At 41.5% G+C, this 12,792-nt stretch overlaps 3 protein-coding genes across 3 annotated transcripts in view; 2 read left to right on the top strand and 1 right to left on the bottom strand.

Annotated features, from left to right (window-relative positions):
- The first annotated feature begins 348 nt into the window (after positions 1-348).
- Positions 349-3,082, top strand: timm8b (translocase of inner mitochondrial membrane 8 homolog B (yeast)). The gene is made up of 2 exons (XM_062385787.1): positions 349-561; positions 2,396-3,082. The coding sequence occupies exons 1-2, from the start codon at positions 460-462 to the stop codon at positions 2,561-2,563; spliced, it is 270 nt and encodes an 89-aa protein (XP_062241771.1). The 5' UTR covers positions 349-459; the 3' UTR covers positions 2,564-3,082.
- Positions 3,083-4,050: 968 nt separating this feature from the next.
- Positions 4,051-9,403, bottom strand: il4i1 (interleukin 4 induced 1). Its single transcript, XM_062385784.1, has 8 exons — positions 9,359-9,403; positions 9,081-9,186; positions 8,119-8,333; positions 6,875-6,987; positions 6,145-6,346; positions 5,784-5,852; positions 5,546-5,682; positions 4,051-4,819 (listed from the first exon to the last, which is right to left on the bottom strand). The coding sequence occupies exons 1-8, from the start codon at positions 9,401-9,403 to the stop codon at positions 4,051-4,053; spliced, it is 1,656 nt and encodes a 551-aa protein (XP_062241768.1).
- A 540-nt stretch (positions 9,404-9,943) lies between these two features.
- snx19b (sorting nexin 19b) overlaps positions 9,944-12,792 on the top strand; it is a 30,237-nt gene continuing 27,388 nt past the window's right edge. The window contains exons 1-4 of the mRNA XM_062386269.1: positions 9,944-9,958; positions 10,409-10,473; positions 12,047-12,332; positions 12,485-12,679. Of these exons, the coding sequence (XP_062242253.1) occupies positions 9,944-9,958; positions 10,409-10,473; positions 12,047-12,332; positions 12,485-12,679 (561 nt within the window). The remainder of the gene's footprint in view (positions 9,959-10,408; positions 10,474-12,046; positions 12,333-12,484; positions 12,680-12,792) is intronic.

The raw sequence follows: 12,792 nt of genomic DNA on the forward strand, positions 1-12,792 counted from the left end.
TGTAGGATTATTGTATTTAGTGATATTTACTGTTTGTATTGAACTTCATCATCAGTCCGCATTGCAAATAAAGCCTTAGTAGTTGTGTATGTATATTTGTTCAGCATACAAATACGGATATTCTGCTCCAGACTAGAACCAACGTTGCCATGACACATTTCCTTCCAACACCATGAGACATGTGATCTTTTCTTCACTTTACAGTAATATCAGTTGTTGGAGAGTGTCAATGCTCCCTGCTGCCGCCTGCTCTTCATCCATTGACCAGAGGGGGCGCAGTTCGTGTTCATGTTAATTTAGACAGCCGCTCCATATGCTTTGTAGATCAGTGCTTTTCCCCCACAAGCCATTGCGGCCGGCTCCGACCCGCAGGAATCGAAGGTCACCTCGGTCCACCACGTTTTCTCCAGGATCCCAGCACCGACCTGCCGCTGCCTAGCTACGCCTCGTAACGACGCCATGGACAGTTTCGATAATTTCAACTCGTCGGAGAAGGCGGAGGCGTCGGAGCTGCAGCGGATGATCGCTGTGGAGCAGCAGAAAGCTCAGTTCCAGGCCCAGGTTGGTTTAATAACCGGACTCACCTGAATCCACGAACCGGACCTGTCAGGGTCCTGTAGCCTCCATGTCCGCAACACGTGAGATCACACACCGGTGCTGATCTCAGAGCTGACAGCCTCTCTCCTGCGGTGGGACTGTTGAGACACTATAAGATACTCTAGCTGTTTTTGATGATATAACACCCTCATGGCCGGTGACAGGGTACCCGTGCTTTGGGGGAGCTGGACTCGAGAGGCTTAGAAAACAGTCCGTTTCAGCTACTTTAAATAAATCTGTTTTTTGAAATCATTATTGACCACAAGGAAAGGTCAAACACATCGTTCAGCACCGGACAGCGCCCGTGCAGCCCCCATTCATACACCAACACATCCAAAAGCACAGTGTATATACATCTAAAGGGCTATCACAATATTATAAATCAAATCAAGAATATCCAAAGTACAGCCACAATGACAACTGTGTGCAGCATCACAGTACCTTGGGGGGTTTTACAAGTATCTTTAGTCAACAAGGATAACTTTGCAAGTTGCAATGTAACAGAATAAGTGTCTGTCGCAACTTCAGATGCAGGCCCAAGTCCCTTTAATCTAAGGACCAAGCATGTTTTAGATGTTTAGAGACAGTTTAAATGGACACCAATATTCTGATATCTACTTCATTAAGACAAAAGTCTGAATAAGACAATGTCATGTTAACACCATTTTCTGAGTACCTTGACATGAATAAGGTCATACCCTGAATAAGCTGTAAAAAAAATGAGGCAAATAGAGTATTCTGACCTTAGTCACGTTATGTAGGCAATGTCTGCATCTTAATTGCATCATAACGTCCTATTGGAGTTTTCACAGCATTTTCCAACATCGACATACAGCAATCACCAACTGCTTTGTGACACCTTGGGTTCGATTATAAACGAGTTGTTGGACATACTTTTGTCATGATTAATATCAGACTATGCTTAACAATAATATATATAATATATAACAATAATATATATCTAGGTTTGTGTGGTTGATGTCAAGGGTAGGAACTGCAGGGGTGGGCGAAGACAGAGGTTGTGCTAATTTCCTTCTTTATAGATCTGCTAAGGTGTTACATGTAAGAACTTGATGGATTGTTCATTGGGTCGGCCAGCTGTGATGAAGACACTACTGGTTTCCCTTTTCTACTCGGACCTGAGGTGCAGAGCCTCAGTGTAGTTTTCTCTTTAACAATTACCTCTCAAGAAATATTCAACACGGCTGGAAAAAAGTGATGAAGAGGAGGAAACGGAAACAGACGTGTTATGGCACAGGTTTCTTTCCTCCAGGAGAGAAAGGAACTTCTTCAATCCCTGCCAATTTGAAAACGTTGCACCAACAGCCTAAATGACCCTTAACATCTGATGGGCCATCAAATGCAAGGATGGGAACAGCCAGTATAAACTACCCATGGCCATTTTCAGGCCATGAAGGAATTTCTTTTCAAGGAAAAGGTTTTGTAAATATAGGATTTTTAGGAACAGAGATGGGTTTTAAGGCTTTAATTGAAACCTGGAGAAGAACTTAAAGACTAATGACAAACACCTCTACTCACTATCTTAACCACAAATCTTTAGTAACTAGATTTTTAGGACTAAAGTAAAAACAATGTTAAAAACGTAATTTTTATTACTTAATTACAGATGATTTCTTTCCGCTTTTTTTGCATCCATCCTCAGTCTAGCTTTGTATCCTGTCAGTAACCACCTACTGATAATCCAACATAATTGTCTTTCTGTGATCTGTCAATTCCCCATGAATTATTATTCCCATACTTCTGTTAATCTGCTCTATTCTCCCCCTCTCGATCCCAGGTGCACAGTTTCACTGACATCTGCTGGGACAAGTGTGTGGAGAGTCCGGGCTCGAAGCTGGACCACAGGACGGAGACGTGCCTGGTGAGCTGCGTGGAGCGTTTCATCGACACCACCCTGACCATAACCAACCGCTTCACACAGATGGTGCAGAAGGGCGCTCATTGATGATGGACCATAGATGCCAACAGGACTATATTAAGACTGAAATAAAGTTTTCCCAACACAGTGATGGAAGAGAATGAATTATGGTGTTTGCAGGGTCCACAAAGAGTCACGTAACATGACCTTAGTGAACTGACACTGTGATCCTTTGTCTACTTAACAAAATTGGGGACAAGCAGCTTTCCCTAGGCAGAGTTAATTTACCAGCATGTGTTTGGACTACCAGGTTTCCGTGACTTTTTATTTGTCTGTTTTAGTGTCGCACCATTGACAAAATCATGTAACTGAGCAAAAGGAGTGAAGATGCGAATTTATTGAAGCATGGCCACACGAATATGAAGGACAGCTTTGATTAATAACAGACTCATATCATATATTTATTTGAAACGACTGAAAGCTCCCAATCAAGGTCAATGTCATAGTAACATTTATTAGAAAACCATTATCCTCTGCGCAAGTAAATGTATACTGACACAATAAAAATGAAAATAAATGTACCATAATAAAGTAGAAGAAATAATCCTCAGTTGTATCTTTGTTTGAAAACGTACTGATTGGCCAAAGGGGTGGGGGGCAATATTATGGATGGATGTACACAGACATATATATATATATATATATATTGGCCTTGTCAGTTATTTTTGAAAATGAATCTTTCTGTTAAAGCTGGCAAAGGCTACATGTACAGTAGTGGCACCTGCCAAACGACTCATGTCTGTTCATGGTGTTATTTCCCTCGACCTGCGACAGAATAATATTTTAACATGAATGTATAAGTATATTCATGTATCAGCACTAAACCACTCCACATGGGCCCTGGGAGAACTCCCCTCCAATACGCCAGTCTGGGGCCTAATGTTGGTCTAATAGGTGTTCTAGTTCTATCAATATATTTTAGGAGGATGTTTTTCATTGATACTTGAGTACATTGTTTTCTTTTGTAACACCTTTGTCAGACCTCTGACACACAAATAACATTTTAACCAATTACTTCATTCAGACATTTTATTTTCTTGTGCCTATGAGTAAATGTAAATACCTGAAATATAAACCAGCTGAACTGAAATTATAACAATAATAATGATAATAATAATAATATATAATACAATTCAGAAATGAAAGTCTTGATAGGGAGTGGTGTAGAAAGAGTGAGTCATCAGGAACTCCCTCAAAACAACACAATTATCTTCTGATGCTGCTCTTCACCATCTCCCAAGTAGCTGGCATTGAATTGATCAGACAATTAACCGATTGGTCGATCAACATGAAATGATCGATCTTGACAGCTAATGAATCGTTCAAGTCCCAGATGACATCAAATTTACTGCTTCTCTTTTTCTAATTGTTCAATTAACTCACTATGTATTTTTGTATGGATGTTGGATGAAAAACAAACAGGATTCCAAGGTTCCATAAAATGATGTTTTTCATTTCTCTGAATGTGAGTGCATGTGTTCGAACATATGTAAAAAGAAAAGTCAGAAACAAAGCTACAGTGTAAAGCTGTTAATATTTTTCGCTGCCCTGAGTGCAGACTTCATGGCAGTTTCAATCCACCCGTGGGGCAACGCTGTGTGTTCTCCTGCAAAGTGCAACCGTCCCTCACTCTGGAACAATTCCCCGGCGTATTGCCCCTGCTGGTACGGCATATACAAGGCAAAGGCTCCCAGACTGTAAGGATCCAGGCCCCATTTCTTTACCAGCCCCCCTGTCCACAGGTTCCTTATTCCTTCTCCGTGCATCTTGACCAAGTCCTCCAGGACCACTGCCATCACCTCCTCCTCGCTCATCCCTTGGAAGAGGGTGGAGTCGTCGGAGCAGGTGTAAGATGCCAGGAGGGCCCCTGCGTCTGTGCCCTGGAAGCTGTGGCTGGGGTAGTAGATGAAGCGCGCGGGGCGGTCTGTGATGCTCTTCCCCCCTCTGATGCCCTCGTTCTCCCAGAAGCGTTCCCTGAAGCTGAGCACCACCTTGGTGGAGCTGGTGTAATGAATCGAGCGCAGGGCCTCCATCTTGTCCCAGGAGAGAGGCGGCTGGAAGTCAATGAAGAGGGTGGCCTTGGCTGTGGCCGTAACTAGGACGTAGTCCACTGTCAGGGTGGTTAGAGAGCCTGAATTACCCCGGTCCTGATATGTTACGGTTACATTGCTGCCGCTTGTTTGGTTGATCAGCTTGACCTTGGAGTTGAGAAGGACTGTGGAATTTAACATCTGGTGGAAAGCCCTGGGGAGATGGTCGAAGCCGTCGGTCACTTCAAAGTACCTGGAACAAAGACACACCTTTAAAAACGTAATCACAATACACCATTCAGATTTTACTTATCCAGAGTTTCATTGAATAAACCACAAACCTAAGTAGTGTACACTACACAATGACAAGCGAAGTAATTCAGACAGACATTGACTGATGATCGAACATGGACCAAACTAAAAAGTCAACATACACATCAAATAACTTATATATAAACAGTTTTCTGTCTGTGTAGGTCGTTCGTACATCACCTGTGTGTTCATTTTTTTGCTTAGTTCAGTTTTGACTTTTTGACTTTTTGCCTCACCCCTGCATGCATCTGGTCCCTTGTTTTTCTACAAAATCACTTAAACTGGATAATCTCTGCATGAACATCCTCTTTGAGGTTCTTCTTTTGACTTGGTTTCCCCTTGTTGTTACGGCCCCAGCCTCCCGGTTGATGAGGTAGATTCCTTCTTTGCAGTTCCATGGTGGAAATGCTCAGCCATGGCGTTGACTGCATATTTTGCCCATGATATATCTTGTATTATACAAGCAACACCATATGGTCATGTTTAGAAGGTTAACATTAAATGTGGCTTAAGGCTACAGGCAGGAGAGTTTTTTGTTATCGTTGCTTGTTGAATTGAAAAATATGCTGTGCACAATATGCTGTGTATTCAAATCAGACAAAAAAATGATGCAGTCCATGTGTGCTGCCAGGCGCATAGTAAAACGGTACAATGGAATGTTTCTCACTCAGTGTTGTCATTGATGTCTGCCTGTATGTACAGCGTCTCCAGCAGCGATGAGTGGAAGAGGCTGTTTTCATTCAGGATGTCCCCGATCATCCTCATGGCACCACGGCTCACTTTGGCCTCCTTCACCAGATAGTCCTGTCAGCAGTCGAATGGAAAAGGTTTTTCAGGTGGTGAACGCTTTCATTCAAATTCAAACCATGGCCTGTGGGACAATTTCAAAATCCACAAACTGTTACCATCACTGTGTAGGAATCATATTTAGCCAGCATGGCACTGCAGCCAGAGTTCTTTAGGTCATCCCTCACCTGTGCACATACAAAGAAAGAAGGTATTAAGTCAGTCTTTATCAGTCAGACTTTATCTATAGCACTTTTCATTGCAAAAAAAACTATATAAAAATGTGTTTTGCCTAGTATCGGTTTTGTACTATTTTGAATCCCTTCTGTTTGTACTTTAATTTAATGAGATGAGCTGTTTTTGTTTGTTTATGTGGCTGTTTGGTTGTGGTGTTTATGTAGTGTGTCCATGATACTGTTGGTCATTATTCTAACAAACCTGCAAACATTAGGAATTATTCTGAGAGGAAAGTAAACAAACCTTCCACAGTGCCTCACTGAAGATTTGAGCGGCTGACTTCCCCCTCTCGCTTTCGCTCAGGCTATAGTTCAGCAAGCCAGGGTTACTTTTCACATCAAGGGTTTTCTGTAGCACTCCATTTATCAGATAGTAGGTGTTGATGTCGTCTTGGATGAAGCGGTTGAGGGAAATCGATAATTTGGAGACAAAGGAGAGCAGGATCCTGTGGGATATATACTGATTATATAAAGCTTTTATATGTAAGATTTTTCATTTGAGCTAAAATGACCAGTGCTTACAGGAGCAATGTCCACTTTTTGAGTCAGTGTGTAGCGGAGTGCCAATTACTCACAGATGAAGTCCTGATTCTGTCCAGCTTACAGTTGTAAAACCCATATTTGGAATTTTTTGATACAATTTTTGCAGGGGGCGCCATTGTTTCACTGCATTTCTGACGTGTGTGATGAGTTTTGTGACTTTTTCAATAATATTTATGTCTCTAAATATGTGATAAATTGCACAAACTTAACATCAACTTGCCACTTGTAATGCAACAGCAGCAGCATTTAACAAAAACGCACATGACTCATAGCAGTCGCTTCTCTTGCCTTAATGTTGATATTTGATTGTTATGATATCAAACTTTCTTACTGCAGCATGTTAGGCTTTGTCAATTACTTTCACGGAATAGTTGACAACCACTGAAATTAATTTGTTTGAATACCCTATTGTACTTGAGCGACACACTCACTTATGAAAGTTGGGGATCCTCATTGCACCTAATTCTGCATACCAGCCCTCTCCTCTGTTCCTGAAGGTCTCCACACGTCCTCCGATACGGTCACTCGCTTCTATTATGGTGACCTTGTTGTCCATGGGGACACAGGATCATCATGTTAAACACATGTCTACACAGCATACAATCATTTCAAGGATTCAAGGAATTAGTGGGCATTAAAATACAACCTGTGCATTTTCAGAGAAGGAAATATCCTGATGTTCTCCAAAAAAAATGCACCAGACAAACTAGAAGGGTGTTCAGAGCGCATACCTCTGCCAAGTCCCAGCATTCGTCATTTGAAATGTCATTTTAACCGAGGGATTGGATTCATTCATTTGCTTGTCAATTATGTTAAATGGTCACAATAAGTCAAAGTAGTCAAAATGGATTATATTCCATATTTTTGTAATGCACTATTTATATCATAATTTATTTTATTTGTGTATTTCCACTGCATGAGAGTCATTGGACAACTGGATTGTAAGTTCTCAGAGAAACAAGGTGAGCAAATGTTAGCAGCAGATTAGCTGACAGCCTTTCTAGGTGTTCCGAGTCAAGCATTGAGCACTTCATAAATGTGTATTTTCAATGTGAAACTGTTTATTTAGTGTTTCTACTAGATTTAACCTGTGGGTATGTTTGTTTTAAAGCAGGGGAGACCACTGCGGACAACTCTGCCTATCTTAAAAACTTCCTGAATCATTAACACTGAGTAGATTCTAAACGGCCTAAATTGTCTGTATTTATCTTAACTTTTTTTCTAGTCTTGATGACAACTCAAAATGCTTTAAAGTACAGGCTGTTGCCATTCACCCATTCATTCATACAGTGCCCCCATGTAGATGCACTTTTTCTGTGTATCTTGCCCAAGGACACTTATGCAGATGTGGAAGACTGGGATCAAACCGTCGACCTTCTGGTTAAAAGGACGACTGCTCTACCCGCTCATCCAAAGCCACCGTAACAGGCCACAAAAGGTAAGAACAAAACAAGCAACAGGTAAGAACAGGTAAGAAAAGATAAGAGTGAAACAAGAAGAAAGTTAAAGTTTAAACGCAAGCACGTACGCACGCACACGCATACACACACACACACACACACACGCACACACACACAAACACACAAACACAGATAGATCAAGAGGTTGACTCAAGGTTTGATTTCAATGTTTTCCAGTTCAGGTCATTCTTTCATCACCATAAACACATTTTTACCTGATGGCCAGCATCTTCTAAATACTTTGCAGCCGTGAGTCCTGCAATGCCGCCACCGATGATTGCCACATGACGGGACGTCTTGGTGGTGGGGAGACCTTTGTTCACGATGTCGAGAAGCTCACTGTAGTCTCCGTCTGCCAGGCAGTCGTTCAGAGGGTCTCCAGTGATCCCACTCACAGCAATCACCACAACCCCCACTAGAACCAGAGGAACTGACGGAGACAGAAAGTACCGATTCATCAAGGGGGATTAATTCAAAGCATCACGAGGTGAATATGGAGAAGTGAGGGGCTATTCAGACTTCTGACCACTCAAACTGAAATCTGCTCAGCTGACAAACGTGGTCATGTCTCTCGCCTCTAAGTACAACCCATGACAAATGACTGTCTACACATAAATGTTATGGTCTTAATGCATTTTGCAATAATTCACTTATACTGTAATGCTAATTTAGATTTTTCACTTAGACTTGAAAGAGACATTTTATAATTTATGAAATTCCAATAGCTGCATTGGGTTTTTAGACAGATATGCCAAAGTGCTTGCTCCTTGTTGGAACTGTTATGTTTCTCTATACCTTTAAGGTCTTGACCTTTTTATGTTATGATTTGGCACTTAAATTTGAACTGAATACCATTTATTAATTCATTCTTCTTTTTTTTCCAAGCACTTTGTATAGGTGCTGTACATATAAAGTTATTATAATAATAATAATTATTATTATTATTTCACTACATTAGAATTATTGCCTGATTTGACAAGAAAAGCAGGCAAAATAAAAGAGCAGCAAAAAACTGTTAATAAATAAATACAAAAAATGTATACAATCAGCTATGCAGTTATGAATTATTGCACAAAAGTAAACTGAACACATTGAAATATTTGTACTAAAGACATTGCAGTATTGCATCAATTGTAAATATTAAATGAACGTTGTGTCTTTAAATTTTAATACTCACAGAATTTACACAGTGCCATGGGAGGGATCATCTTGAGGATGGAACTCCAACATCTAGATTTGTTCCCTGAGCTGCTGCTCCTGACACCATAAGAGGGAAATGACACCTACCAAAGACACAGAATTGAATAAGTTAAGTGGATGATTAACTAGTAAAACTTGAATATCCACCTGATCTAAATAAACTCAGACACACATACATTAAATCAGATTTGAAACGAGCAGCAAATGCAGGAGTGAATGACAAATGAGATTTCACTCAGGCCACATTCCACTCACCTTTATCAGTGGTAAATTCTCGTACGTCATCATAAACCTCTGCATGACTGAGGGGAAATGAGCGAGTCCTTGATAAAGCTTCACTTCTAATGCTGCGTCCCCCCTATATGAAAGCAACCTGCAAAACCTGGACGCGTGGTATGTGTGAAATTGCACACAATGTCATCTTAATGAGGGGACTGTGTGGCTCCTCGGGACCTGAGTCTGGAAATATTTTCCCACACCGGCTCCAGAGTCAATCATACTGAACAAATCAGATTAGTGAGCTTCTACTAGTCATCTGCATACCTCATTTCCTCCATCTTCATTCATTTCAATATCTGACCTGAAAGCCAGTGGTATCGAAAAAAATGCCTCGTTCAAATTTAAAGCTGCAATACATCCCATGAATCGTTTTACACTCAACAGCAGTACATTTTTTCAGATGTTTTAATTTAATGTCCTATCCTCTGTAATGCCATAACAAAGCAGTTCCACTAACCCACCCCCGTCTGGGTCCAACAGGTAAAAGCACAGCTTTCAGGTGCTGCAGTAAATCAATGCAAAAGCAGGATGGTCAGTAACTTTCATTTTCCTGACAGCATCATGGGCTGTATGGTGGTGATTCATATTTGTAGCAAAATTCTGAATAAACACTTCTGTAGGAAAGGAAAGTGAAAGAAATAAAGAAAGTTATTTAGAAGCTACAATTTTATTTTATTTAAAGACATGTCAAAAAACATAAGGAGCATTAAGTGTCTAGACATCCAATGCTCTGCTGGCTTATGCCACAGCCTGGTATGAAGTGCAACAGTTTTTGGTTCAGCGGAAAGTGGGAATCATTATTACTGTCAAGCAGTATAGGAATGGTGTGTAGCTGAATATGATGCTGTTATTGGAAAGGTTTTAATTTCCCATTTTGTCAGCATCGAGGGACCTGTACCGTAAACCCGCAAATAGGCGCGCTTTGGTTTTTCAAGCCGCCTTTGGCGTGTTACCGCGGTACTCGGACCACGTGAACGCGCCGTGCCGACGCTCGAAGGTACGTCACGATACCGGAAGTAAACAAAGCGGACCGCAGTGTTCGACGTCCATGGACGTCCCCCCCACCCCCCGTGCTGTGACAGCTCGTGCAGGTGAAACGCAGTCTCTTGTTTTTGGTCTTCTCGTTGAAATGTGTGTGTGTGTGTGTGTGTGTGTGTGAAGCGTCCTCACATTGCACCCTGTAGAGGCACGGTGCTGCTGTTTGCCATCGAGTCATATTCTTATGCGACCAGGCTTAGGCCACAAACTACACAATTTAAGGTTGTTATGCGCTTTGGCTGATTATAACGAAACACGTGACATTATCACAGACTTCTGACGAGTCGACAGCGTCTTGTCTTCACTTCGGGAATATACTTGACAGGGAAAGAAACTATTAAGTCTCTAATATTTCGACTGCGCCTTTGACATCTAGTCCCTACTCTCGTCTAATAAACCTCATGTAAAGGAGTAGGTCTTACAGTCAATAGCACACTGAAGTGGACATTGTGTTGTCCGGTGTGGATTAACCTGTTTGTCAAATGTCAAGAGGTGGTTTGTAACCGGCTCAGTAAACAACATGAGGTTTATAGTAGCGGATGTTTGTCATGTAACAACTTCACATTTCTCTGCGGGGTTTGGTGCAGAGCAAACAAGTTTGTGTGCAGCTAACGTTAGCTCATCACCTCCCCAAGCTGTTTGAACTCGTTATCACGGATAAATAAAATGTGACAACTGGGATTGAACTGAACACTGGCTGAGATTAGTAAAACCAGTAAACACTGGTCAGACATCGTGATACCGACGTTAGCTGCTAGCATAAACCTGCTCGAGGCGTTATGAATGGAAATGAACTGGAGGTCGCTTGTATTTAATGCTGTTATTTACACATTTTGCTTTTTCTAAAGTGACATTTTTACATCTCTGCAACAGGCAGAGACATGAAGCAGCCATAACACCATAACTCCAGCTATATAGATTGTCACACTTCAGTCGTTAAATGAGAAGATCTGGTAAATTATTACATTACATATAACTTTACATGTCATTGAATTGACGCGTTTATCCAAAGTGACTTACAATGAGTGCATTCAATCATGAGGGTACAAACCCAGAACAGCAAGAATCATGTTAGTACAATTAGTCTTTGTTTGAAGTAGTATCGGCTGATCAGTGATAACAGGGTCGATGACTCTGTTTATACCACTGATTAACATGCTTGATCCAAGGGACTACTTAGGACTACTTTAACTTCATAATAATTAAGTTCTAGTCATAGACAGCGTTTCACAAGTTCAGAAAGTTTCTCTTTACTCAACAACTTTAGCACAAACGTCGGTTGCTTAAAGAGAGCACAAACATGTCAGTAACATCACAGAGAAACAAATGGTGATCAGACAGCATCATGTATATACGATAGTTCCTAGTGTCATCAGTAGCCACCTCAGCTCCTTCTCACTTCTGTTGAGAGTTGCACATGAGTGACACCTGTTTGTTTTTCTCAACTGATCTGCATCCAAAGAAACAAAGAAACACACAGACACACTCTCACAGGCACACATACACACACACATACACACAAAACAAATCAAATAGTTTGAATGTATGCCAATGGTTTTTCAGACTGTCTATACCAGGACAGAGCACGATCTAATCTGTATGCATAATTGCTTTTATTTTTTGAAGGTGTGATGTGGCTCTGGCATGTATAATCTCCATATCCCTTCCTGACGGTGTCGACCCAGACAGTCACGCCGTGGAGGGTGCCATGGCTGAGGTGATGGGACAGAGGAGCTTGCTGGGCTTTGGTGTGGTGTTGGCATGGCTGGTTCTGTTCCACCTGCTGGTCAACATCTGGCTGCTTTGTTTGTTCACCAGCCTGTTGGTGGTGCTCGGTGGCTGGCTTGGCTCACAGGCAGTCCTCGATTCCAACAGTGTGGTTCATCTGGAGAGGTTTATCACACTGGAGCAGGTAACTTTGGAACTCACTATTCTGGTGTATTGCTTTGTAACCATTTAAATGGTTATACATGGTTGAGATTTAACCATAAGACTCTTTTGGGAAATAGGCTTTATGTACATCCTGTATCACGTCATTCTCATTTTATCCTTGCCAAATGTCAGGTTCCACCCTCCGTGGAGGCTGATCAAAACTTGGACCAAGAGATCCACAGCACAGTGAGGAAAATCATCAGGGACTTTGTCACCTCCTGGTACTGCACGGTGTCCTCTGAGACTGGTTTTGAGACAGAAGTCAAAGAGGCCATGATCTGTATGGCCATGGAACTGAAAACACGTGCTAGACATGTCGACAGGAAGGTACGTTAATGTAAATTCCTCTGTGTTGGCAGCTTTTGCATTCTTTGCATGCCATACGGCCTGTAATAGCCCTTTTTAATATTATTGAGAAAACAATAAGTTTACATTTACAG

Source organism: Platichthys flesus, chromosome 4 (assembly GCF_949316205.1).
Source record: "Platichthys flesus chromosome 4, fPlaFle2.1, whole genome shotgun sequence".
NCBI lineage: Eukaryota > Metazoa > Chordata > Actinopteri > Pleuronectiformes > Pleuronectidae > Platichthys > Platichthys flesus.

Coding starts and splice junctions, on each gene's coding strand:
- timm8b (XM_062385787.1), top strand. CDS start 460: ATGGACAGTTTCGATAATTTCAACTCGTCGGAGAAGGCGGAGGCGTCG. Junction 562..2,395: donor AAGCTCAGTTCCAGGCCCAG/GTTGGTTTAATA, acceptor TCTCGATCCCAG/GTGCACAGTTTCACTGACAT.
- il4i1 (XM_062385784.1), bottom strand. CDS start 9,403: ATGCAGAGGTTTATGATGACGTACGAGAATTTACCACTGATAAAG. Junction 6,347..6,874: donor AGGATCCCCAACTTTCATAA/GTGAGTGTGTCG, acceptor TATATCCCACAG/GATCCTGCTCTCCTTTGTCT. Junction 5,853..6,144: donor TCAGTGAGGCACTGTGGAAG/GTTTGTTTACTT, acceptor GTATGTGCACAG/GTGAGGGATGACCTAAAGAA.